We start from the raw sequence: 25,569 nt of genomic DNA on the forward strand, positions 1-25,569 counted from the left end.
CACTCCTGGGTATACAGCCAAAAGAACCGAAAAGATATGATCACACAAAAACTTGTAATTAAATGTTCATAGCAGAATTAGTTATAATAGCCAAAAGGTGGAAACCACCCAAATGTCTGTCAACTGATGAATGAATAAACAAAACGTACTATGTCCACCCAATGGAATGTTATTCCGCCGTAAAAAGGAATGAAGTACTGACAGATGCTACGATGTGGAACAAACTTAAAAGCCTGTTAAATGAAAGAAGTCAGTTACAAAAGGCCCTATATTGTGCAATTCCATTTATATGAAATGTGTATAGTAGGCAAATCTATAGAGATAGACAGTAGATCAGCGGTTGCCAGAGGCTGGGGGGAAAGGGGACTGAGGAGTGACTGCTTAATGGGCATGGGGTTTCTTTTTGGAGTCATGCAAATGTTCTAGAACTAAGTAGTGATGATGGTTACACAACATTGTGAAAATACTAAAACCTCTGCGTTGTACACTTTAAAATGGTTAAAATGATGAATTTTATGTTATGTGAATTTTGTCACAGTTTTAAAAACTCTGGTACATAATGTGTCTATCATGGAGCCTGGTGCCTGTTCAAAATAAATAGGTAGCTAGGATTTAGAAAGGGGAGGGGGTGTCTGGAGAGCTGGTTTAGATTAAAGGAGACTAAAGACACATGAAAACCAAACACAAATTGTATAATCCTCGATTGGACCCTGGATCCCTCCTCTCCACAGACAAAAAGCCCAGGTAAAAAGGGCAGTATTGGGACGCCTGGGTAAATTTGAACGTGGCTGATTATTTCATATTGTATCAATGTTAAATTTCTTAGAAGTAGTTACGGTAACGCTGGAGCACGTGCTGTTCTTAGGCTACATGCGACAGTCTTTAGGCCTCAAGGTATCGTCAACTTACTTCAAATGGTTCAGGAAAATAAAGGACGTGTGTGCATCTGTGCACGCGTGCACAAATGTGTGTACACATAGAGAGTGAGGGGAAGTGCATGTGGCACAAAGTTAACAACTGAGGAAACTACGTCAAGCGTATATGGGTGTTACTTGCAGATTTAAAATCTTTCAACAGAAAGGGAGAAACTACTAAGTGAACAATCCAGCATTCGAAATTGAATTTAGGATGTGATTTCAAGTATGTTACAAAAAAGCATAGAAGGAAGGAAATATACCAGTGTTGACAGTGATCATTGCACTATAGTGGTTTTTTTCCCTCTCTATACTTCAAAAAAAAATTACAATATTTAAATAATTAAAATACTTATTTAAAAAATAAAAAAATATTTTTCAGGTTTTCTACAATGACAATGTGTCCATTTTTTATAACAGGGAAAGAGTATTTTTTAAATGACCTTGAGTTACTTGGCATACTTGAGGCCAGACCCTGAGTAGAGACCCACACTGTCGCAGAGGGAAATAAAGGGCACGCCCTCGTGCCAGCAGGGTGACAGGGTGGGAGACACCTGGGAAGGTCCTCAGCTCAGGGTGAGTTCTGTCTGTCTGGGAAGCATGGAGGCAGGGGCATGGATGAGGCAGCCTCTCAAAGGCCTTTCCCAGGAGTCTCTTTTTTAGCTCAATTCAAGAGTGTTTCAAGTTTACTTTCGCTGAAACTGTATACACCGATACGCCTGGTATGATCTGGTAAAAAAACTGTGAAAAGGGCTCTACTTTGAGTGTAGGAGCCAGGCTCCCCATAAGGCCCTTGGGGCACACAGCACAGGGCACAGGGGGCTCACGGTGGGGCGAGATTTGGGGCGCCTGCGTCACCCAGCTCTGTCCTGGAGCAAGAGGGGTACTGGCAGCAGTGGCCAGCAAGGAGCAGTGTCCCAGCTCCTCCCACAGTTCACTCTGATTCTGCCACTGTCTGGTCACACTGAGGAAAGAGCATGGTTGGTCACATTGATTTATTCCTAACAGAAACTTCATTCTGAAATACAAGGCCGCGCAGAGGGGAGAGAATAATCAAATTTTCAAAGGGCATTAAAACTCATTACATTTCATTGTGCCTTAGGTATAAAACGCCATTACTAAAAACATTGGACTGTCACTTGATACAAATCATTGCTCAACACTTACCACTTAAGGTGATTTTTGATCTCTTCATAAGTGTCCCGTCTGACTTTCTGTTCAAAGAGTGCTTCCTTCATCTGTCTTGCCCTTGAAATCTCATTGCCTTGGTCCAAAACTGAGGGAAGGAGCAAACAATGATTATACCAGTAACCAAAACACAATCGTTGGCCGAGAGAAAAACAATTTCTAACAGCAAAACCTCAGAGCGCCCTGACAAGGTTGTGTCTCGCCCATAAACAGCACACGTGACGAGCAGTAATCCTCCCCTATTCTGCCCAGGGGCTGACTGACGGTGGGCCAGCTGGGTACCTTCTCTCAATTCTTTAATCTTCAATTTTCCTGGTTCTTGGTTTAAAACGGTTGCCACAGCAAATGGATTTGATAAGTCTACTGGAAATCTCAAGTTCTGATATTCAATTTCCTGGGAGCAAATCAGGAGGGAAACTCGTTATTCTGCCTCTCCGTCCCTCCCTCCATCCTGCTCAGCACGGAGCCCACCTCACCTTAAGCTTTGGAGGCTTCGTCCGGGCTGGCCGTCGGTGAAAGTTTATACGTGTCATTGCCTTTTCTGGAGGGATGTCTACTTTCTTAGAAAGAGCATTCAGCTTTTCGAATTCTTCTAATCTATAGTTTGAGACAGATATTCAATTAGTATAGAATCCAACGACTCAAGGCTCCTATTTTTGTGTTCCGTCTGATAATGCCATGACTTACAGTCCATTAATTACTACAGCTAAGCTGAGAATCAAGCTGTGTGCTAAAACCGGGTCAATTAAAAGAAACACAATCTCAGTCCACCAGAGTGTAATCATGTACATCAAAATAGCCCACCAGCGGCTCCTTTTCCTTAGATTCTCAAAGAAGAGAACAAGTGGAAAACATGACAGGCTGAAAAATGCTCTCATGGGCTAGCATAATTTACTTCTAGGCTGTCGGTTTTCAATAGCTAAATTTAAGAAAATCTTGAATGTAAGACCTGAAACCATAAAACTTTGAGAGGAAAACATTGGCAATAAGCTCTTTGACATTGGTCTTAGCAGCATCTTTTTGCATACCATGTTTACTCAGGCAACAGGAACAAAAGAAAAAATAAACAAATGGGACTACATCAGACTAAAGCGCTTCTGCATTTTAGCAAAGGAAACCATCAACAAAACGAAACAACAACCCACCACCTGGGAGAAAACATTTGCAAATCATATATCTGATGAGGGGTTAATTTCCAAAACATATAAAGAATTCACACAACTCAACAACAACAAAAAAGAACGACCCAATCAAAAAATGGCAGAGGAAATGAACAGACATTTTTCCAAAGAAGATATACAGATGGCCAACAGGCACAGGAAACGATGTTCAACATCACTAATTATTAGGGAAATGTAAATCAAAACTACAGTGAGATATTACGTCACACCTGTCAGAATGGCTATAATTATCAAGATGAGAAGTAATAGGTGTTGTAGAGAATTTGGAGAAAAGGGAACCCTCATACACTGCTGGTGGGAATGCAAACTGGTGCAGCCATTATGGAAAACAGAAAAAAAAGAGATTTTTCAAAAAGTTAAAAATACAACTACCATATGATCCAGCTATTGCACCACTGAGTATTTATCCAAAGAACATGTAATCAATAATTGAAAAAGCTATATGCACCCCTACATTCATTGTAGCACTATTCACAACAGCCAAGACATGTAAGCACCCCAAGTGCCCATCAACTGATGAATGGATAAAGAAAATGTGGTATGTATATACAATGGAATACTACTCAGCCATAAAAAAGTCAAAATCGTGCCATTTGCAACAATATGGATGGACCTTGAGGGTATTATGTTAAGTGAAATAAACCGCACAGAGTAAGACAAACACTGCATGATTTCACTCATATGTGGAAGATAAACAAACACAAGGACAAGGAGAACAGATTAGTGGTTACCAGAGGGGAAGGGGATGGGAGGGTGGACGAAAGGGGTAAAAGGGCACATACGTGTGGTGAAGGATGAAAACTAGACTATTGGTGGTGAACACAATGCAGTCTACACAGAAACTGAAATGTAATAATGGACACCTGAAATTACAGTGTTATAAGCTGACATGACTTCAATAAAATAATTGAAAAAATCTTACATTGATTTATCTTCCTAGTAAAAGAATGATTATGCCCACTGTTTGTAGCAAGATCTTGCAAGAGTGATTCAGACTAATGTTTGAGACTTTTTCTGTAACTGAAAACTGCCTTTGGACAAATGTAGGTACAGACAGTGCTGCTGACATCCCTATAGAAGCTGCTGGAGTTGCTTATCACGAGATGCAGTAGAACCAAGTTATGTTCCTTAGCGTTACCCACGAAGCATTTCTTTAAGCAGGAATATGTGAAGACTTGTGTTATAGGATTACCTAAGTCCAGGACGTTACAGAAATAAGACAAGGACATGCTTCCATGCATTCGTTCTGACGGCATCAATATGGTCAATATGCGTTTGCTGAGCACCTACTGAACAGGCCCCACTGCCCGACGTGGGCGCTGTGCCAGCAATCCCACATTTAACATGGCCCGCGTAAGAGCGTCCTGAGAGGCCCACGGCCTTTGGGGAGACACACACTGACTGACAGGCTGTGCTGCGCAGGGAGGAGGCGCTTGGTTGGGGAGTGAGCTGCAGCTCAGCATCCGCATCTCAGCATAGCTCCCACATCCCCTCTGCTGTAAACAGTAGGAAAAGAAAAAGTTTCTGAGAGTGTTAAAAACCAGCTTCCTTAAGAAATCTAACTGCTAGTGCTGACGATGGAAATGAAGGGGTCTGAGACAGTGATAAACTAAAGAGTCACAGGTGGAATTTGGCGGTGCCGAATTTAGGACGTGAGAAAGTCCAGCACACACGCTCTTCTGAAATGAGAAAGCAACCTAGGAAACTTTCAGAGAATACTGCGGCCAGGGTAATTTTTTCCTTCTGGTGGAATTTATATGTTCTAGTACTATCCATAGTCTGGGGAGACACGCCCTTGAGACATAGCCCTTGCAAATGACAAGAGGGCACTAAATAAGATGCCAAACTCTAGCTGGAAAACCAAAATACAATAGCTTAGAAATAGCATACGCCTGTGTTTGCGTGGTGCTCCTGCCACACAAAGCTCTCCTGTATTTGAGAACACGTCCATGGAAGGACATATAAGCAATAACCCAACTCGAGTGATGTCTCTAAGAAAGCCATTTGCGTATTGCAGCCCATGACATGAGATGGCAAACAGCATTTTGCTCAGCCAGTTATCTGACACCAGAAAAATTAGAGCTGTTTTGTATTTATATCCAATGCTCCCTGTTTACTGCCTGAGTGACTTTATTTCTACTACGGTTACTTGCAGGATGTGGGTTCACCGGGCCACGCTAATATCCTATAGTTGACTTAGGCTGCTGTGAATTTTGAGGAAGAAATCACGATATAAACATATAATAACTCATGGAGTTAGTTCATATTTAAGGTTGTTACTTCACTTTTAATATGCCTAATGATGCTGATATGTGATTTGTATGTGTGTATGAAGGGAAGAGGAGGAAAATCAAAATATTTCTTTACCATTTTCAAAATGTTTGTGAGGGTTTTCTAAGATTAGTATTTATACAGTGATAAATTCTCCTTTTAATTTTTATAAAAATAATGTATATTAAACAAACATTAACTTGATCCATTAGTATATAAAAATACAAGCTCACATTCAAATGGAAATAGAAGTTCAGAAAAAATTTATTACAAAGTAAAACTTAGTCCCATTTCACATCTTTACTCTGACTTGAAAGCTAACGATGCTTTAAAAAACACTCCCATGGGGCACATTTCCATTTTCGCCTTATGTCCAGGTCACTTGTTACACATGACTTCATTTGGCCCCTCTGTTGTGAGTATCTTCAGGGTGTGGACCATTTCTCATGGGGCTTTGCAATGGTCACTGCAAACAGCAGGCACTCAATTATAATGTTCTATTGGAACTTTGAAAACAGTTATGTTGTTCTGGCCTCATGATTTAAATTTTTGAACGAACGGTAATGTATACATATGGTCAAACATTCCAACAGCACGCTGAGAGTAATCAGAGAAAGAAAGTAGCCCTCAAAACCCCTTTTTCTCTGTCATCTCCTCCCCTCTCGGCAGAAGCAACTACTGCTACAAGCATAGAGAGAGTCTATGCATCGCTATTATATATATTTTTTAAATTTTTTATTGAGTTAATGATAGGTTACTATATTGTGAAATTTCAGTTGTACATTATTGTCTGTCAGTCGTGGTGTAGGTGCACCCCTTCACCCTTTGTGCCCACCCCCCAGCCCCCCTTTCCCCTGGTAGCCACTAATCTGTTCTCTTTGTCCACATGTTTAAATTCCCCATATGAGTGGAGTCATACAGAGATTGTCCTTCTCTATCTGGCTTATTTCACTTAACATAATTCCCTCAAGGTCCATCCATGTTGTTGCAAATGGGATGATTTTGTTCTTTTTTATGGCTGAGTAGTATTCCACATCACTATTATATTTTAAGGTGTATTTTATAAAAGTTCATCATCTTAAGTAAGTTGCTGATGGCACTCTGTTACAAGGAAGAAAGACAGAATGGAAGAAAGGAAGACTTGGATTTTTAAAAACGTTTTAAGAATAAACCAAACATCCCAGAGCAGCCATACTTCAGAGCCATGTTGGGACAGCACGTCCCCGTGAAGACACATTCGTAGGGTTGAGAGTTGAACTGTGAAATCCATAAGCGCATTCTCATTTGTGCAGTGCCATACTGAAAGGGTGTAAACTTCACAGTCACGTTCATCCTCCCATTAGCTGGAATTACTCCTGGAAGGAAAGAAATGAGAAAACATGATACTTTCTCTCCTTGCGAAGTCCGGTCAATGAGGCTGACACACACACAAACACACATTCTCCCCATGACAAGCACAAGCATTTCTATTATCTTTGTATAGTCTTTTCATTAGATACACATGAATCAACTTCTGCATGTTTACACTGATCTCATTTACCAGTTACTCCATTAGTGCTCTACAACAATCATCTGATTGTGTCAGTTACACAAACACACATATCAATCAGCATTAATGAGTCAGCAACGACTTCCCAGAACCACAGTCTTTAAGCTAATTGCCGGATGTCAATGTTAGTGCTGTAAGCAGCAAGGAAAACCTAGGAGCACACATAAAAGTTTCTGTGCAAATAATCGAGTTTCCTATATTTTTCTGTAATTTGATTCTCTCCTTTCAAATCTTTAGGATGGACTACCGTTCTCTCCAGTCAAATATCCTACCATGCCGTGTCCTTCCTTCGAATCTCTGGTGCCAACAGAGCTTGGAACACAGTTAGTGCTCGAAACTGTGGAAAGGAACAGCAAAGGGAGGAAGGGAGAAAGGGAGGCGCAACGTAGGAGACGCGAGAAGGACTGACGTTCTCTCTGACCTCCACCGAAGGCTCTTTGGTTTGCCTTCTAGATGGTTCCTTCTGCCCCCGTGCATCTGGTCTTTCCACTGTCCCTGCAGAGACCTTGCTCATTCCCTCATAAATGCCGAGCGTCCACTCCCTCCCATCTACACGCTCCTCTGAATTTTGTACCACTCTCTCCCTGGCTCTCCGTGCTCAGCCACACGGACCCTCCATTCTGCCATCCAATATTCACTGAGCACTTACGAGGTGCCAGGCACTGTTCCAGGCACTCAAGATACAGCAAGAAACAAAACAAAGTCTCATGGCCTTTACATTCTAGTTGAGGACAGCAAAGAAAAACAACCAAACACAGAATATAAAACATAAATGTGTTTTGAATACATGTGTCATGTGTCATGAATACCAACAAGAAAAATAAAGCAGGTGGGGGGGAGATGAGCGCAGTGGTAAGTGCTAATTAAGACAGGACGAAGGGACCTGAAGAAGGAGAGGGGCCTTTGTGCTAATCCTCAGACTTTGGGCTCCTGCTGCCTCAGGGCACTTGCTGTTCAGCCTACAGAGCCCTTTCTCCAGATCTTTTCGTTTTTTCATCCTGCTCTCTGAAGTTACCTCTTTACCGTCTGCCTTCCCCTGGATTCGAATGTGAGTTTTACAAAAGTAGGTGCCTGCTCATTACTATGTTCCCAGCTCAAGAGACACTTGTTGAATAGTGAATGAACCCAAACGTCAAAGCCTACGTCACCTGCGCGTTGCAGGAACTCCTCCTGACTCTCGTTCACAGAAGCCCGTCCTCCCTAAACTCCTGGCAGCCCCACAGTACCCTGTGCTACCCGAATCGCTGCCTCTCAAAGTTTCCGAGTCTCCCAAACGGATTACAAGCCCCTAAGGCAGACAGAGCAGACAGGCCAGGCCCCAAAGCTCTTTCATCTGCCCGGATCCCTAGCACAGAGCCTCAGAAATAGGTATTTGTCCATTTCTGAGTGCAGACGTCAAAATCTTTAGAGGACACTCAGGAGCGACCTGAGAGCCTGCTGCAGAGAGAGCGCATGCGCAGAAGAGCTCATTCCATCTGTCAACCCACCCTCAGCCGCGTGGAACTCCAGGATGCACTGAGTTCAATACCTTGAACACCCACCTGGTCAGAAAATTCACCCCTCTGACCGGCAATTCACTGGGGGCTTTAGGCTGAGAACATTCTATTGTTTCTGCTCCAGCTCGTTAACTTAAAAAAAATAAGAACAAACTCCGGAGCAGAGATTAATGTTTGCCTTGACCTGGTTGATTTATTTTAAGTGCTCCCAGCCCAGACCTAATACGTAAAGCGCACTGGAGTGCACCCCAGGCAACCGGAGCACGCTGCTTTTTCCATTAACAGCGATCAGGTTAACACGACTCTGCTAACGAACATGGTCGCAGCTGATTGTCCAATGTTAACAGCTATAAAAGCTGTGCCAAGCACTCACCGCTTACTGCCCAGCAAAAACTGATGGTGGGAGGAAGGAGAATACGTTTCATGTCTCAAGAGCGAGAAGGGCACCCCCAGAATTACTACTTTATTTTAAAAATCTCAAACCACGATTTTATGGCTTCAGTGCAATTTCGCCTGGGATCAATTTCGGATCACTACCCTTAACACACCAGGGATAATGTGAAATCACAGGGTAGGGAGGGTGGTGAGGCAGAGAGAGGGGAGAACAAAACTTAGAAATAAACTGGAAGCTAAGAAAACCCTGGTTTATCCATAAAATGAGTATTATGAAGAAAATGTGACAACACAAAAATGCTATAATGATAAATGAAGTCACCAGAAAATACCACTGTATCTTTGCCTTATCACAGTTATGCAAACCGTGCATAAATATGGGCAGTTACTAAGAGGAGAAGGAAAAATAAAAGTGCGTTATTTGTTAGAGCAGTAAAGCCCAGGATGGGGATAATTTTTAAAAATTTCTTCTTTTGGGGCTGGCCTGGTGGCGCAGCAGTTAAGTTCACACGTTCTGCTTCATGGCAGACCGGGGTTCACCAGTTCCGATCCCAGGTATGGACATGGCACCTCTTGGCAAAAGCCATGCTGTGGTAGGCGTCCCATATATAAAGTAGAGGAAGATGGGCATGGATGTTACCTTAGGGCCAGTCTTCCTCAGCAAAAAGAGGAGGATTGGCAGTAGTTAGCACAGGGCTAATCTTCCTCAAAAAAAAAAAATTCTTCTTTCTTACATGCCCCTACATTGTTATTACAATATTGATATAATTTTTAAATAATGTTTTCTTCAGAAATCTCAGAAAGCACAGATCATTCTCCCTAAATTGTCACAGAGCCATTTAACCTACGTGCTTGAAGTGTTAGTAAGGATGGGTCTTCATCTCCCAAGATGTAGGGTTGCACCAGCTGGGTGAATTGGGGTAAACTTCTTAATTGCTCTAAGCCTCAGTTGGGAATTTGATAGCTACATGGTTTAAAAATTGTCCACGAACAAGCTGTTGACAAACTAACAGTGTTTTTGATTCACTGGATGACAGAAGGGAGGGCTTCAGGGCTTTCCATTCTGACTCACTACCGAGAGTCACATGTCACCCACCAGGACAATCGCAGGCCACCGCTGCTGCCCAGGGTCTGTGGGCAAGGAAAGGCCTCAAAGACCACACAGACCCTGCCTCACACACTTGTTTGTCCTCGCATGAGCTTGGTGACTTGGTTTGGTCACTTTACCTGAGGCTCAGTTTTCTCATCTGTAAGATGGGACAAGGCTTAAAGGAGAAAATGTACAGGGTCTGGGATAATTCTTGGCACACAGTATGTGTCCTATAAATGTGTCCTTCCCAACGATTCTGCCAAATAAAACAAGTAATAAGTTATTGTGTACTAAGCTATCATTAGAAACGTCAGGAAGAGGAGGCTGGGCCAGTGGTGTAGTGGTTAAGTCCCTGCGCTCAGCTTCAGTGGCTCAAGGGTCCCAGGTTCTGGTCCTGGGTGTGGACCTAGCACCGCCTGACAAACTGTGCTATGGCGGCATCCCACATAGAACAGAGGAAGATTAGCACAGATGTTAGCTCAGCGACAATCTTCCTCAAGTAAGCAAAAGGAGGAAGATTGGCAACAGATATAGCTCAGGGCCAATCTTCCTCACACACGTGCACACACACACACACACACACACGTCAAGAAAAGGAAATACTTGTTGGAAAAACTTTATACTTGAGACATTTGAGTTCTTAATACATTTCTGGGGCCAGCCCCACTGCCCAGTGGTTAAGTTTGCATGTTCTGCTTCGGCGGCCTGGAGTTCACCGGTTCAGATCCTGGTTGCGGACCCACACACCTCTTGTCAAGCCATGCTGTGGCAGGCATCCCACATATAAAGTAGAGGAAGATGGGCACGGATGTTAGCTCAGGGCCAGTCTTCCTCAGCAAAAAGAGGAGGATTGGCGGCAGATGTTAGCTCAGGGCTAATGTTCCTCAAAAAAAAAAATTAATACATTTTGAAAGAGGAAAGGAACATAAGACAAATCAAGTGAAGAACACACATCACAAGAGGATGACCTCAGAATGCAGGTGGTCACCAGAGTCCTAAAGAGATTACAGACAGCATGATTTGTCACAAGAGGAGTCACCAGAATTCAAGGAAGCACTATTAGAACACACTAGAAGGAGATGAAAAGAACGTCGGTGGAGCTCAGGAAACAAATGAAAAAAAGCAAAGGAACTGTCAGTGAGGTAGAAACTGCATCGGAAGGCACACACACACAAACACACACATGCACACACGCAGGTGCTGAACACAGAGACGTGGCAGCTAGGAATGAGGAATCCAGACAACATGAAATTATTTTAAAGAAGATAATAGATACTGAGGGCAAAGGATAACCAACATACACACATAACAGATATTCCTGAGGAAGAGAAAAGAGCAAACAGAAGATTAAAATATTCAAAGTTTTAACAGTTGAAAGATTTCCTAAACTAACGAACGTCGTTTTTCTCCAGATTGAAAGGACATGGCGTGTTCCGGGGGAAAAAAACGACACAGAGCAACACCAATATATATCCTGGTAAATTACTTAACCTCAAGACTGGGGGGAAAAAAAGAATTCTAAGGGCATCCAGAATTTACTAGGATGGGGAAAGATTCAGACCAGCCTCTGGATTCCTAGCAAATTCAAAGCAGAGGGGAAGCAAGCAATGTCTACAAAGTTCTGAGGTGAACAAAGTTGCAAAGCAAGACTTTTATATCCAGTCAAGTTGTCCTTGACGATCACAGGCAGCAGAGAGACGATCTCAAACACACACTCTAGGTGTGCAGCCCCCGGGAACCCGTGGTTAACAAGCCACCAGATGACAAAATCCAGACGACCAGAAAAAGAGCTGAGATAAAGAGCCTGGGCATGGAGAAAACATGAAACCAAGAACGAAGGGGAAGACCTTCCACTTCCACTTGGTTCCACTTAAACAGAAACTAAGTAACTGCGGCATTTATGGCCACGAAACAGAACGTCAATGCTATAGATCCAGATAAGATACTATAATGCAACTGGGAGTTGTAAGGAGAGAAAGCGCACACGTGGCTGCTCCTTCTTTCTTCCACAGCCAACGTTCCAGCTGAAGTGGAAGCACGCAGTTGAAGAAGGCAGGGGCTCTGACCTCTTAAATGTTTTCAGAATCTCTTTTCTTAATTTTAGTAGTAAATTTTAGAAATGAATATTAATATCAAGGAAGGCCGTCAATTCCTTCAGCTTCACCTTCAGTCAGCTTTTCTTCAATCAATATCAAGTAACAAACCCAGTACTTTTACATAGAATACAGCCCCATTTTTCTAATATTTTTGTCTGTCTCTGTAGCATTGTATGCATCTCGCGTCCCTTCCCTTCTTCTCTTTGTACATAAGCACAGAGCAGTGTCTGCAACAGAGTTCAACAAATGTTAATGACGGTTATTTCAGGGCTGGTGAGATTCTGGGAAATACTTTTCAACTAGATTTTGTACTTTTTTGCAGTGCTTGAGTTTTTCAAAACAAATAAATTTCATTTTTATAAAGCCACTTCTTAAGGAAACATATTTATGTTATTTAACCCAATATCTCCCACACTTATTTACACGGAGAGCTATTCTTTTTGCCCTCCGTTGTTGCTGTTGCCTGTTTGGTGGCATAGCACCCTTCCCAGACCAGCCCTGTGGGACCCACAGCCAGGGCTGCTCTCCTGTGATCAGAGCTGGCGTTTTCTCCCAGGCTGCAGGAAGACAGACTTTCCCCGTGGGATAAAGGGCTGGGCCAAGCCATCCTGGCCTCTCTCGGGGCCTCACCGGGACCGGCGCTTCTGGATGGGCAGTAGAGGTACAGAGTTTGGTCAAGGTACAGACACTGTGCTTAGTGAAGTTCACTGGACACTGCCGTGGTCAGCTGAGCTCAGGAAGCCCAGACTGACACGCCACCAAATGGTCATCTTTAACAGGAGATACCAGGACCCCTGAGGACAAAAAGAATCTTCATGACCTGGTTGAGAGCTATTATTAGTTTCTCTAACTTTTCACTCACAAAATAGAATTTTCCTTACTCTTAGTCTGTGACACAATACTGTCTCCCCCTCTTATTTCAAGGCATCCTGGGATCGCTACTCTTCCAGCTTAGGGCAGTGGTTGAGAGCTTGAGTCTAAAGTCAGACAGACCCTGTTGCCTCGGGCAAGTCATCTGGCCTCTCTGAGCCCCACAGCCCTCAGCTGTAAAGGGTGATGATGATAATAGCTCCCTCCTCATAGAGTTATAGGATGTGACGAGGCAGTGCATGCGATGTGCTTGGTGCAGCGCCCAGCATGTGGTTAACAATTAGCAGGTGGGAGCGATTATTAACACTATGCCAGCCACACTATGTACGACAACTGCCCCCATCGAGGATATACGGAGTGCCGAGTAAAATGCGGCATTGCTGCCAATGTGACACTGTGCATAAAGAATCGCACCTGCCTGTCTAGCTCTCCTGCTCACTTCAGCAGGCCACTATAAATTAATTACCTACGTCCGTAAATCAGGGACATAGGGAACCCATCTGCATTTGATATGTAAACGGTCTCACTTCCTCGCCATTAGGTTTGGTGCTTTAGAAAGTCATAAAAATGTTTGATCTCCTGATTTTGCTTCTTCTGAGCATTCTTTCCCACCCCCACGTGTGGCCCCTGCTACTTTCCCAGTTGCTGAACTGGGAGGTTAGCAGAGGCACTTTGCTGGTGTATCTCCCTCATTCCTATCACTCAGCAGCGGTGTCTCTGCATGTCTCCACTTCTCTATGAACCATAGACTCAGCATGTATTTTCTGCACCGAGCTATTCATGACGGTCCTAAGCACCAGTAAGAAACGTCTCATGGGGGCCTGCTTCGCGTGCTGAGGTCCAAAGGTCTGGCCATCCCCTTGACGATCCTGACCTGTCCCCTGCACAGTTTGTGCTGGGGTTTGGGGTCTTCTCTCTCAGGGTCCACAGGTGTACAGTGACACGAGGAGGAGAAGCAGGGCGTACTTCTGCCTGGAAGGAATGGCTTTGCCCATGGACCACAAAGGTTACATGCTAAAATACCTCAGCCAGGGGTCAAGGGGCCTTTGGAGGAGAAAGAGGCAAAAAGGGGTTAACACTCTCTTCGTTCTAAAACCTAAGTAGGAAAATGCTGGGGTGTGAGCAGCACCGTGGCAGCTTTCGCAGGAGGATGACTGAGTCCAAAGGAGATGACGTGATGGGACTAGGGGTCGAGTCCAGTCGAGCCACCCAGAGTAGGCGGTGCACAGAGGCGCCTCGGACTTTGACAGGTAGGGTGCCGTGTTCACGGCGTCCTAGTGCTCACTCTGGGGAAGCAGAATTTGCTCTTTGCTGGGATGCGCTGCCTGCTGGGTTAGTGGCCCTGGGCCAATGGATGACCTCTACAACCAAACAGTGGTCTGAGGCCAAAGCACGGGGCTGGGATTACTCCCAAATCAATATAAAGCTGTAAGAAACTTGCATTTCAGAAGAAAATGCAAAATATAAAATTATTTGCAAATGGCTGATATATCCCTCATAATAGAAAAAAAAAAAGAGAATGAAAGGATTGAAACTTTATATAGGAACTGAGCAATAGGCCCCAGGAACTCTTGCTTAACTATCCACTTTACGCTACCATTTACCATTTATATGAATTGCATGCATTCTTCCTGAGCATATGCGACACCAAGCAAATGTCCAGGATCTCAAAGTGGTCAAAAGTAAACAAATTCAACAATTTTTTTTGTGGCATTTGGCTGGTCTCCAACGCTAATAAGATCTTGGCCAAAGTGATGTATGGCTGGCTCTTTCAAAATGATCAACAGAGTGTTCTGGATGTTTTAGTTGGACATGATTTCTTGTCAGCAGCATAAGGAAGCTCTCAAAACCCTTCACTCCTTTTCCCCAGTCTCAGGAACATCTTGGCACCATCAGCAGATCCGGCTTCTGACAGCTATAGTGCACACATGCATCTTAGGGATGCCCAGTGGGCAAATAGCCAGTTGAGTTAAAGTTGAGGGCACTATGTCAGATTCATATCTTGTAAATGGAATTAGCTTTATTCAAATTTCTTCATTTGGCAAGCGGAGCACAAAATGCCTGGCAGGCCTGGACGGACAATGCTTCTAGCTCCTAGAGAAGATGCTGCTTTACGACCTCACAGACTATGGGTGTCTCCACAGCCTTTAGACAGTCGGTTACCAAAGATGTGCCCGAAACAGTGTCTACAGATATACATGCTGATGCATAAGCTTAGCCCGTGGTTCTCAGCCTATTTGGGCCCAGTTTGTAAAATGGAGGCAATAATGACTTCCTCGCCAAAAAGTGATCCATGACTGTCCAACCATAAGGCCTATTTGTCCAGCTAGATGCCTGGCACGTCAGGAAAGCCCAGAGCTGCTGGGGCTCCACACACCTGAACCGCAGCATCCACTGTCCACGCAGCCAAGGCTTTTTACTGCAGGTGACGAAAAGTCACCACTGACTTCTATAGCCTCAAAAGCAGGACAGATGCACTGACACATCAACAAAATGGAAAAGATGCATTGGTACCTCAACAAAACCGGAAACCAAAGGAAGGAAATGCCTGAGAGACGAAGGGATGCACTCGCCTCATAAAATAGCTACTGCGGAGTCTGAAGGGTCCGGCCTGGGAGGCCAGTTCATAAAGCCACATTAGCAAGACCGTCTACATAATGCAGGCCATTTAAAATCACAAAGGCAGGATCCCCAAAGTCCAAGCGCCCCGGCTTGCCCTCGAGTCTTCATCCATTCACTCACGCTCTCGTGTCTCCTCTTGCGCCACACTCCCCTGATTCTCCTCCTTGGTCTCCGTCCTGGCCCACTTCCCCTCGCTGTCCTCTGAGTGCTGTGTGCTCAGGGCCTGGTCCTCAGCCGCTTCTCTTCTCCAGCCACACTCACTCCCTGGGTGACTCATTCTCAGTCCCACGGCTGTGCGTTCCATCAATACCCGGGCGATGCCTAAATTCACGTCCCTAGCTCTCACCTCTCTCTCTTTGACTCCAAAGTGGTATGTTCGATTTAATTTCAGTTAAAGGAGGACTTTAAAAGACATGCCACAAACAAAGCACCAGAACAACCAGAAAAGCCTATCAGATGGATCGGACAAAGCAGCTCGCGAATTATGTGGCTGTGCGATTTATAATCTGTGCACTGGGGAAACGTCCTGCATAGTTTTTTTAAAGTGCTTCACGAAAAGTTGTTACTCATCTACGCTCAATCTGTATTTGCTCATGTGCACAGTCCCCATGTTTTGGACAGGTTGTGTTTCAAAACCCTTCTGGTAAATTAATATTCTGTGTCTTAGGATGCAGTTTTTCAGAGAAGTATGGCTTCGTCTAAGAATCTCTAACTGTCCCCCAAATTCCCCTTTCCGTTTCCTTGCCTTCGACACCAGCTTAGCTCAGGCTTCAAGGCCTACAGTACTTCACTCCCAGCACAGCGACTGCCTGGGCTCCCGCCTGTACCCCCTCAGTCCCAGCTGCACACAGCAGCTGCACTGACCTTCCTGAAATCAGCTCCAATCCAACTGCTCTGAATTCTTCGTGGCTCCCTTCTCTCTGGGGACTGAACAGACTACAGACCATCAGGGGGCAGGACGTAACGAGTGAGACTCGTCCAGCGACTCCCAAACTCCACTCTGAGGAATGTCCGTCTCAGAATCACCTGGTGCTTGTCACAAGGACAGACAACCAGGCCCTTTGCTGAGCTACTAAACCCCAGTCATCAGGGATGGGTCCCTGGGCATTGTCATTTCACAAGTGTTTAAAATGTGGGGGCACTGATCTCCTTTAAGCCTCCACCCAATGTCTGACTCCCCTTTGCACATTCCCACTAGTCTTTGGTGATGGTGGACCAGCTACTTGACGAGCCGTGAATCCACCTTCGGGCGTGTCTGACGATGCCCTGGCTCTAGGTGTACCCTATGGGCCACACGGCACAAGCCTATTCCTTCCCACACCACAGAGGTTCCCATTATCCACACAGCTAGCCTGCCTCCAATGCCTTGTTCTCTCTGAGGCCCTCCATCCCCACTCCCTCACTGGCCCCGACATCCTTTCACCAGGATTTATTTGGATCTGTCTTAGAGTGTGGCTCTCAGGGACAATCCCCGAGGTCCAGGGTGGTCTGATGGTCCAGGGGGGGCACAATTACCTCCTCTTTCTTGCTACGATCTCTACTTCTCCAAGCAGAGTCTAGCGAAGATCACGGGAGCTAGCTCACTCTACTGACCCAGCTTATAGGTCACATTTTTACAACCTCCCTGAGTTAAGGTGAAAATTCAATTTGTACCTTATAAGGCAGTGTGTAGACTTTGGACTGAATGGGTTCAAATCTCACCTCTGCCTTTTACTACTAAGTGTCCTTGGATGAGTTATTTAACCTCTCTGTGCCTTATTTCTCTTCCTACAAAATAGAAATAATAATTGTGCCAACCTTATATGGTTGTGGTGCAGATTAAATGTATATGTGTGTATACATACATATATAAATATAGACACACACATATACACATATATATAATGCATACATGTATCTATATCTAGCATTAGAGTAGTGCCTGACACAGAGTCACTGAGTATTACTATTATTATTCTACCAAAAGGTCTATTGTAAGAACATCAATTGTACTGAAACTCAGAAATATTATCTTGTTTATTATATTTTCCCTTCTTTTTAAAGCCCAAACATTTGAAAACAATAAACCTCTCCTCTCTGGAAAGAGAATCAAGTCGTTTTTTTGCAATATAAATAGTAGCTACCTTATATTTTAAAATCTCAGAATGGCTTCTGGTTCTCTAGAAAATAATCTAAACACATTTCATAATTTATAAATAATTCAAAGTTTCTACTTTGAACACTCATTGGTTGGACAAAATATGCATTTGCGATGATGAAAGATGTGTAAACAAATGGGTAACTACCCAGACGTTTAAATACAAAAACAGGGAGGCGACCCAGATGGTGACCTAGGAGGCTTCTGACCGTCTTCCCACCGTGAACACACTGAATGCAAAGCTACACACAGAGTAATTCCCTCTAAAAGAGATCCAGAAACTAGCCGAATGACTGCTGCACATTGTTGAAGGAGAAAACACCCACATCAACATGGGTAGGAAAGGCTGAGACACACTCCTCATAAACCCCGCCTCCAGCAGGCGCCACACAATAGGGAGGGAATCGCCACCTCTCAGCTTCTCCCTGAGGGGCAACAGGTTTGGACTCCACTTTTAGACCTCCAACTTTTTCTTTTTTTTTGCTGAGGAAGATTCACCCCGTGCTAACATCTGCTGCCAACCTTCCTTTTTTTGTCTGTGAGCCACTACCACAGCATGGCCACTGACAGACGAGCAATGTAGGTCTGTGCCCAGGAACTGAACCTGGGCTGCTGAAGCAGAGCATGCTGAACTTAACCACTAGGCAACTGGGGCTGGCCTGCTCCCTAACTTTTAAGATTCACACCCGAGGGATGGGTCCCCAAAACACCTAGCTCTAAAACCCAACAGGGTGTGTGTCCACGAGACCCACACACAGACTGCAGCAAACAAAGAAGCAGTTCTGAATGGACACACAAGCACTTGCTGTGGCTGTTTCCCCAGGGCTGAGCTCAGGGGCAGTAGGCACAAATGCCCATCTCTCAGTCTCCCTGAAAGAGGCTGATCTGCGTACTCTAAGAGCTGCTGCCTGAGGACCAGGCTTCAAATGGAGCTGCATCTAGGGGCTGGCTGCAATCTTCTCAGAGAGAGGAGAAGCCAGCAGACACCTCCCCTGCCTTCTCCCTCCAGCCCACTCCAAGTTGCCAGTATCTCCCTGAAAGGACCTTTATACACACGTCTACACTGCAGCTTTTGTGACTGCTGCCTGAGGGATGGGTCCCTGGATTGCCTGGCTCTGACAGCCAACAGGGATTTCATTCATGAGACCTTTAGGACTGTAGAAAACAAAAAGCAGTGTTTTTCTGTGCATGTGAGGAAGATTTGCCCTGAGCTAACATCTGTTGCCAATCTTCCTTTTTGCTTGAGGAAGATTATTGCTGAGTTAACATCTGTGCCAAGCTTCCTCTATTTTATGTGGGACGCCACCACAGCACGGCTTGATGAGCAGTGCTAGGTCTGTGCCCGGGATCCAAACCTATGAACCCTGGGCCACCAAAGCGGAATACATGAACTTAACCACTACACCACTGGGCTGGCCCCAAGAAGCAGTTTTTAATGGGAGAAAGAGCACCACCTCCAAGGTTATACACCCAAACCCAGCACTGAAGGAGTAGACAAAGACGCCTGTCACCCAGTTTCTCACTGGAAGGGGCTTGACTACACACTTTCCCAGCTGCTACCTGAGGGCCCAGCTTTTAATCATCCTGCATCTGGGTGCTGAGTGTGATCCTTCTCTTTGGGACACCAACAGGTCTTGGGACTCCCTCAGCTACTCGGAGCCACTAAGAACAAAAAAGACGGCTTGGACAATCATAAAGGTTTGAGACAACTAGGAGCTTGGGCCAGGCTGACTGGCAAGGTTCATCTCCTGCACAAGACCACTCTGTCAAGATGGGGAGAGGTGGCTGTTTTATCTAGTGTGCAGAAACCAACATAGAAAGTAAGTACCACGAAGAAACAAAGAAATACGTTCCTAACAAAAGAACAAGATGAATCTCCAGAAACAGATCTTAATGAAATGGAGATAAGTGATTTACCTGATAGAGAATTCAAAATAAAGGTCATAAAGATGCTCACAAAGGTTAAGAGAGCCATGCACGAACAAAGGGAGAATTTCAACAGAGAGATACAAAATATAAAAAAGCACCAAACAGAAGTGACAGTGCTGGAGAATATAATACCTGAACTGAAAAATTCAACAGAAGGGTTCAACGCTATGCTAGGTCAGGCATAAAAAGCGATCAGTGACCCTGAAGGCAAGGCAGTGGGATTCATCCGACCAGAGGAGTAAAAGACAAAAAGAAGGAAAAAGAGTAAAGATAGTTTAAGGGACTCATGGGACACTATAATTGGACCGATATATGCATTATAGGGGGCTTGGAAGGAGAAGAGAAGGGGCAGGAAGTTTATTTAAAGAAATAATGGCTGAAAACTTCCCCAATCAGGGAAGGAAAGATACATGCAGATTCAGGAAGCCCAGAGAGCATCAAAAAGGACGAATTCTTTGGATTCTCTCTTTGGACCCAGACCAAGCCACGTTATAATTAAACTGTCAAAAATTAAAGACAAAGAGAGAATCTTAAAAGCAGTAAGAGAAAAGCAACTTGTTCTTATGCAAGCCCCCATAAGAATATAAGTGGATTTTTCCACAAAAACTTTGTAGGCCTGGAGGGAGTGGGATGATATATTCAAAGTGCTGAAAGAAAAAAACTGCCAACTAAGAATGCTCTACCCAGCAAAGCTGTCCTTCAGAGTCGAAGGAGAAATCAAGAGTTTTCCGGGCAACAAAAGCTGAAGAAGCTCATCAGCACTATATCAACCTTATAAGAAATGTTCAAGGGAGTTCTTCAAGCTGAAATGAAAGGACACTAATTGGCAACAGGAAAACATGAACGTAGGAAACTCATTGGTGAAGGTAAATATATAAATTGAGAATACTCTAATCTTGTAATAATGGTGGATAAATCATAACTCTAGTAAGAAGGTTAAAAGATAAAATATTAAAAATAACTATAACTACAAAATTTGTTAATGGATACACAACGTAAAAAGATGTAAACTGTGACATCAGAAACATAAAATGTGACAGGGGTAGTGTAAAAATGTAGAGCCTTTGATGTATTCAAAGTAAAAATGTGTTATCAGCTTAAAATAGACTGTTATATAAATATGATGTTGTATGTAAGCCCCATGGTAACCACCAAACAGAAACCTATAGTTGATACACAAAAGATACAGGAATGAAAGCATACAACTACGAAATCATCAAATCACAAACAAAGAAGGCAAGAGGGAAGAAAGGAACAAAGGAATTACAAAACAACCAGAAAACAATTAACAAAATGGCAATACTAACTCCATATCTATCAATAATTATTTTAAAAGTAAATGCAGTAAATTCTTCAAACAACAGAGTGGCTGAATGTATAAAAAACAAGACCCAACTATACGCTGCTTACCAGAGACACACTTCAGCTTTAAGGACACACATAGTGTAGCGAAAGTGAAGGAATGGAAGAAAATACTTCATGCAAATGGAAACCAAAAGAAAGCAGGGGTAGCTATACTTACATCAGACAAAATAGACTTTAAGCCAAAGACTGTAAGAAGAGACCTGAAGGTCATTATATAATGATAAAGGGGTCAATGCATCAAGAGGATACAACATTTGTATATTTTACACAACAACATAGGAGAACCTGAATTTATAAAGCAAATATCAACAGATCTGAAGGGAGAAAGAGACAACAATACAACAGCAGGGGACTTCAGTACCCCACTTTCAACAATGATAGTTCATCCAGACAGAAAATCAATAAGGGAAATTGGACTTAAACCACATGTTAGATGAGGTGGACCTGACAGACATCTACAGAACATTCTATCCAAAAGCAACAGAATTTACATTCTTCTCAAGCACACATGAAACATTCTCCAGGGTAGATCATATATTAGTCACCGAACAAGTCTTAATAAATTTAAGAAAACTGAAATCACATCAAGCAGTTTTCCAACCACAATGGTATGAAATTAAAAATCAATTACAAGAAGAAAACTGGAAAATTCACAAATATGTGGAGATTAGACAACACGTTGCTGAACAACCAATGGGTGAAACATGAAATCAAAAAATATCTTGAGAAATGGAATTAAAAACGGAAACACAACATACCAAAACTTATGGGATGCAGCAAAAGCAGTTCTAAGAGGGAAGTCTATAGTGGTGAACACCTACATTAAGAAAAGAGAAAGATCTCAAATAATCTAACTTTATACCTCAAGGAGCCAGAAAGAGAAGAATAAACTACACCTAAAGTCAGTAGAAGGAAGGAAATAAGAAAGATCAAAGTGGAAATAAATGAAATAGAGACTAAAAAGACAACAGGAAAGATCAATGAAATTAAGAGCTGTTTTTTTAAAAAGATAAACAAAATAGAAAAATCTTTAACTAGATTTACCATGAGAAAAAGAGAGAGAATTCAAATAAATAAAATTATAAATGAAAGAGGAGACATTACAACTGATACCCACAGAGATGCAAAGGATCAGAAGAGACTACTATGAACAATTACATGCCAACAAATTGGATGACCTAGAAGAAATGGATAAATTCCTAGAAACATACAACATACCAAAACTGAATCATGAAGAAATAGTAAATGTGAACAGACTGATTATTAGTAAGGAGATTGAATCAGTAATCAAAAACCTCCCAAAGAACAGAAGTCCAAGACCAGATGGTTTCACTGGTAAATTCTACCAAACATTTAAAAAACGAATACTAATCTTTATCCAATTCTTCCAAAAAATAGCAGAGGATGGAACACTTCCAAACTCATCTATGAGGCCAACACTACAGTGATACTGAAGCCAGACAACGATACTACAAAAAAATAAAATTGCAGGCCAATATCCCTGATGAACATAGTTGCAAATATCCTCAACAAAATATTAGCAAACTAAGTTCAACAATACATTGAAAGGATCATACACCACGATCTAGTGGGATTTATTCCAGGGACACAAGAATGGTTCAACATCCATAAATGAATCAATATGATACACCACATTAATAAATTGAAGGATAAAAGTCACACAAATACCTCAATAGATGGAGAAAAAGCATTTGACAAAATTCAACATCCTTTTGTGTGAAAAACTCTCAACAAACTGGGTGTAGAGGGAATGAACCTCAACATAATAAATACCATGTATGACAAGTCCACAGTTAACATCATACTCAATGGTGAAGAGCTCACAGTTTTTCCTCTAAGATCATAAACAAGACAAGGATGCCTACTCTCCCCACTTCTATTCAACACAATACTGGAATTCCTAGCCAAAGCAATCAGGCAAGAAAAAGAAATAAACGGCATTCAAATCAGAAAGAAAGAAGTAAAATTGTCTCTATTTGCAGATGACATGATATTATATATAGAAAACCCTAAAGACTTCACCAAAAAAACCTGCTAGAATTAATAAACCAATTCAGTAAAGTTGCAGGATACAAAATCAATATAGAAAAATCAGCGGCATTTCTATACACCAATGCACTATCAGAAAGTGAAATTAAGAAGACAATCTCATTTACAATAGCATCAAAAAGAATAAAAAACCAGGAATAATTTTTTTCCAGTATTATTGAAAAATAATTGACACACATCACTGTATAAGTTTAAGGTGTACAGCATGATGGTTTGTTATACATATATTGTGAAATGATTACAGCAATAGTTTAGTTAACATCCATCATCTCATATAGATCCAATAAAAAGGAAAGAAAATAATTTCTCCTTGTGATGAGGAATAAATTTAACCAAGGAGGTGAAAGAATTGTACACTAAAAACTACAAGATATTGATGAAAGAAACTGAAGAAGACACAAATAAATGGAAAGATACTTCATGTTCATGGTTTGGAAGAATTTATATTGTTAAATGTCCATACTACCCAAAGCAATATACAGATTTAATGCAATCCCTATCAAAATTCTAATGGGCTTTTTCACAGAAATAGAACAAAATCTTCAGATTTGCATGGAGCCACGAAAGACTCAGAATACCTATAGCAATCTTGAGATGGAAGAACAAAGTTGGAGGCATCACACTTCTTGATTTCAAACGATATTACAGAGCTATAGTAATAAAAACAGTATGGTAGTGGCATAAAAACAGACACTTAGATCCATGGAACAGAATAGAGAGCCCAGAAATAAACTCATGCACATATGGTTAATTAATTTACAACAAAGCAGCCAAGAATATACAATGGGAAAAGGGTAGTCTCTTTAATAAACGGTGTTGTGAAAACTGGACAGCCACATGCAAAAGAAGGAAATTAAACCACTATCTTACACCACACACAAAAATCAACAATTGTGTGTGTATATATATATATACACAATGGAATAGTATTCAGCCTTAAAAAGAAGGAAATCCTGCCGTTTGCAACAACGTGTCTGATCCTGGAAGGCATTATGCTAAGTGAAATAATCTAGCCAGAGAAAGGCAAATACTGCATGGTGTCAGTTATATGTGGAATCTAGAAGGAAAAAAAGCTGAACTCATAGAAACAGAGAGTAGAAAAGTGGTTGCCAGGGTTTTAGGGGGTTTGGAAAAGGGAGATGTTGGGAAAAGGGTACAAACTTTCAGTTATAAGATGAATAAGGTCTGAGGATCTAACGTATAACATGGTGACTACAGTTGATAACACTGTACTGTATAACTGAAATTTGCTAAGAGAGTAGAACTTAAATGTTCTTACCAAAAAAAGACAACCATGTCAGGTGATGGATGTGTTAACTTGATGAGGGAATCCTTTCACAATGTACACATATGTCAAATCATCAGATTGTACACTTAAAATATCTTATAATCTTGTATGTCAATGATACCACAATAAATATGAAAACATAAATAAAAACAAAATTACTTTAGCATTCACTGCAGACCACTGTGGACAGATATTTAAATCCCAAACCCAGAATCAAGAGACAGAAACTGGGAAGCAGCAATTACTCGAGGCGGAGATTCCACTTTCAAAGGTCCTGAGCGTCATTGGGCTCTCTATCCTTCGGGGCACGCACAGACCGACTGTCCTCCCCACGTGCGGGACAAATTCATTACACCCTTCACTAAGACTCTGAAGGCTGGGGAAGAAATAACACTCCCATTTTACCTGAAATTGAATTAAAAGGTGAATACAAAACCAAAGATGTACCAAGAGCCAAAACTAGAATTAGAACAGATTAACTTCTGATTCTAAATTTTGACATTGGAAGAAATGGACCTGGACATTATAAATTATCAGCATGATACAAATTATCCCAAAGTGTCCTTATCACCAAGTGTCTAATTACAACTTACATTATATTAGATACGTAAAATTTGTTACTGTTGTACATTGGAAAATAACATATTCAAATGTGGCTTATTCTTTTTTATAATCTGAGACCTATCTTCCAAATCCTCTTTGATCTGAGAGATTGGAAACTTGAAATATTGACTCTCCTTACCTGATGTTGGCTCGATAGTAAAGGCTTGATGAGACTGAACCAAAGTGATATGAAACTCGAAATCTACAGGGCTACTGCACTGCAAAGGAATAACATAATTTTTGCTGCAAAAAAAAGAGGAAGAAAATATTGTTTTTCTTTATAACTAGCTCTTTTGGTATCAAGGAATACAGATTCATGTTATGTGATGAAAACCACAACAATGATGACAGTCAACACCAAAGCAATAATTCCTGGGTGTCAGCCATCCTACACACCTCCCAGATACTAACTCCTCTGCTCCTGTGAGGGGTGCTATGACTTCCTCACCTGCAGAAGAGGAAGCTGAGGCACAAGAGAGGGTCCGTGTCCTGCCCAAGGTGCAGAGC

At 42.4% G+C, this 25,569-nt stretch overlaps 1 protein-coding gene across 8 annotated transcripts in view; it reads right to left on the reverse strand.

Moving 5' to 3' along the window:
• Window positions 1–25,569, reverse strand: part of LOC123285315 (cilia- and flagella-associated protein 221-like) — an 88,034-nt gene that overhangs the window by 39,295 nt on the left and 23,170 nt on the right. For all 8 annotated transcript variants that reach the window (XM_070507423.1, XM_070507420.1, XM_070507421.1 and 5 more), the window contains exons 7-11: window positions 25,202–25,305; window positions 6,750–6,909; window positions 2,579–2,699; window positions 2,385–2,496; window positions 2,082–2,190 (exon numbers count right to left, since the gene is read on the reverse strand). In XM_070507423.1, the coding sequence (XP_070363524.1) occupies window positions 2,082–2,190; window positions 2,385–2,496; window positions 2,579–2,699; window positions 6,750–6,909; window positions 25,202–25,305 (606 nt within the window). The remainder of the gene's footprint in view (window positions 1–2,081; window positions 2,191–2,384; window positions 2,497–2,578; window positions 2,700–6,749; window positions 6,910–25,201; window positions 25,306–25,569) is intronic.

The sequence above is a fragment of the Equus asinus genome, chromosome 4, assembly GCF_041296235.1.
Source record: "Equus asinus isolate D_3611 breed Donkey chromosome 4, EquAss-T2T_v2, whole genome shotgun sequence".
In the NCBI taxonomy this organism is placed as follows: domain Eukaryota; kingdom Metazoa; phylum Chordata; class Mammalia; order Perissodactyla; family Equidae; genus Equus; species Equus asinus.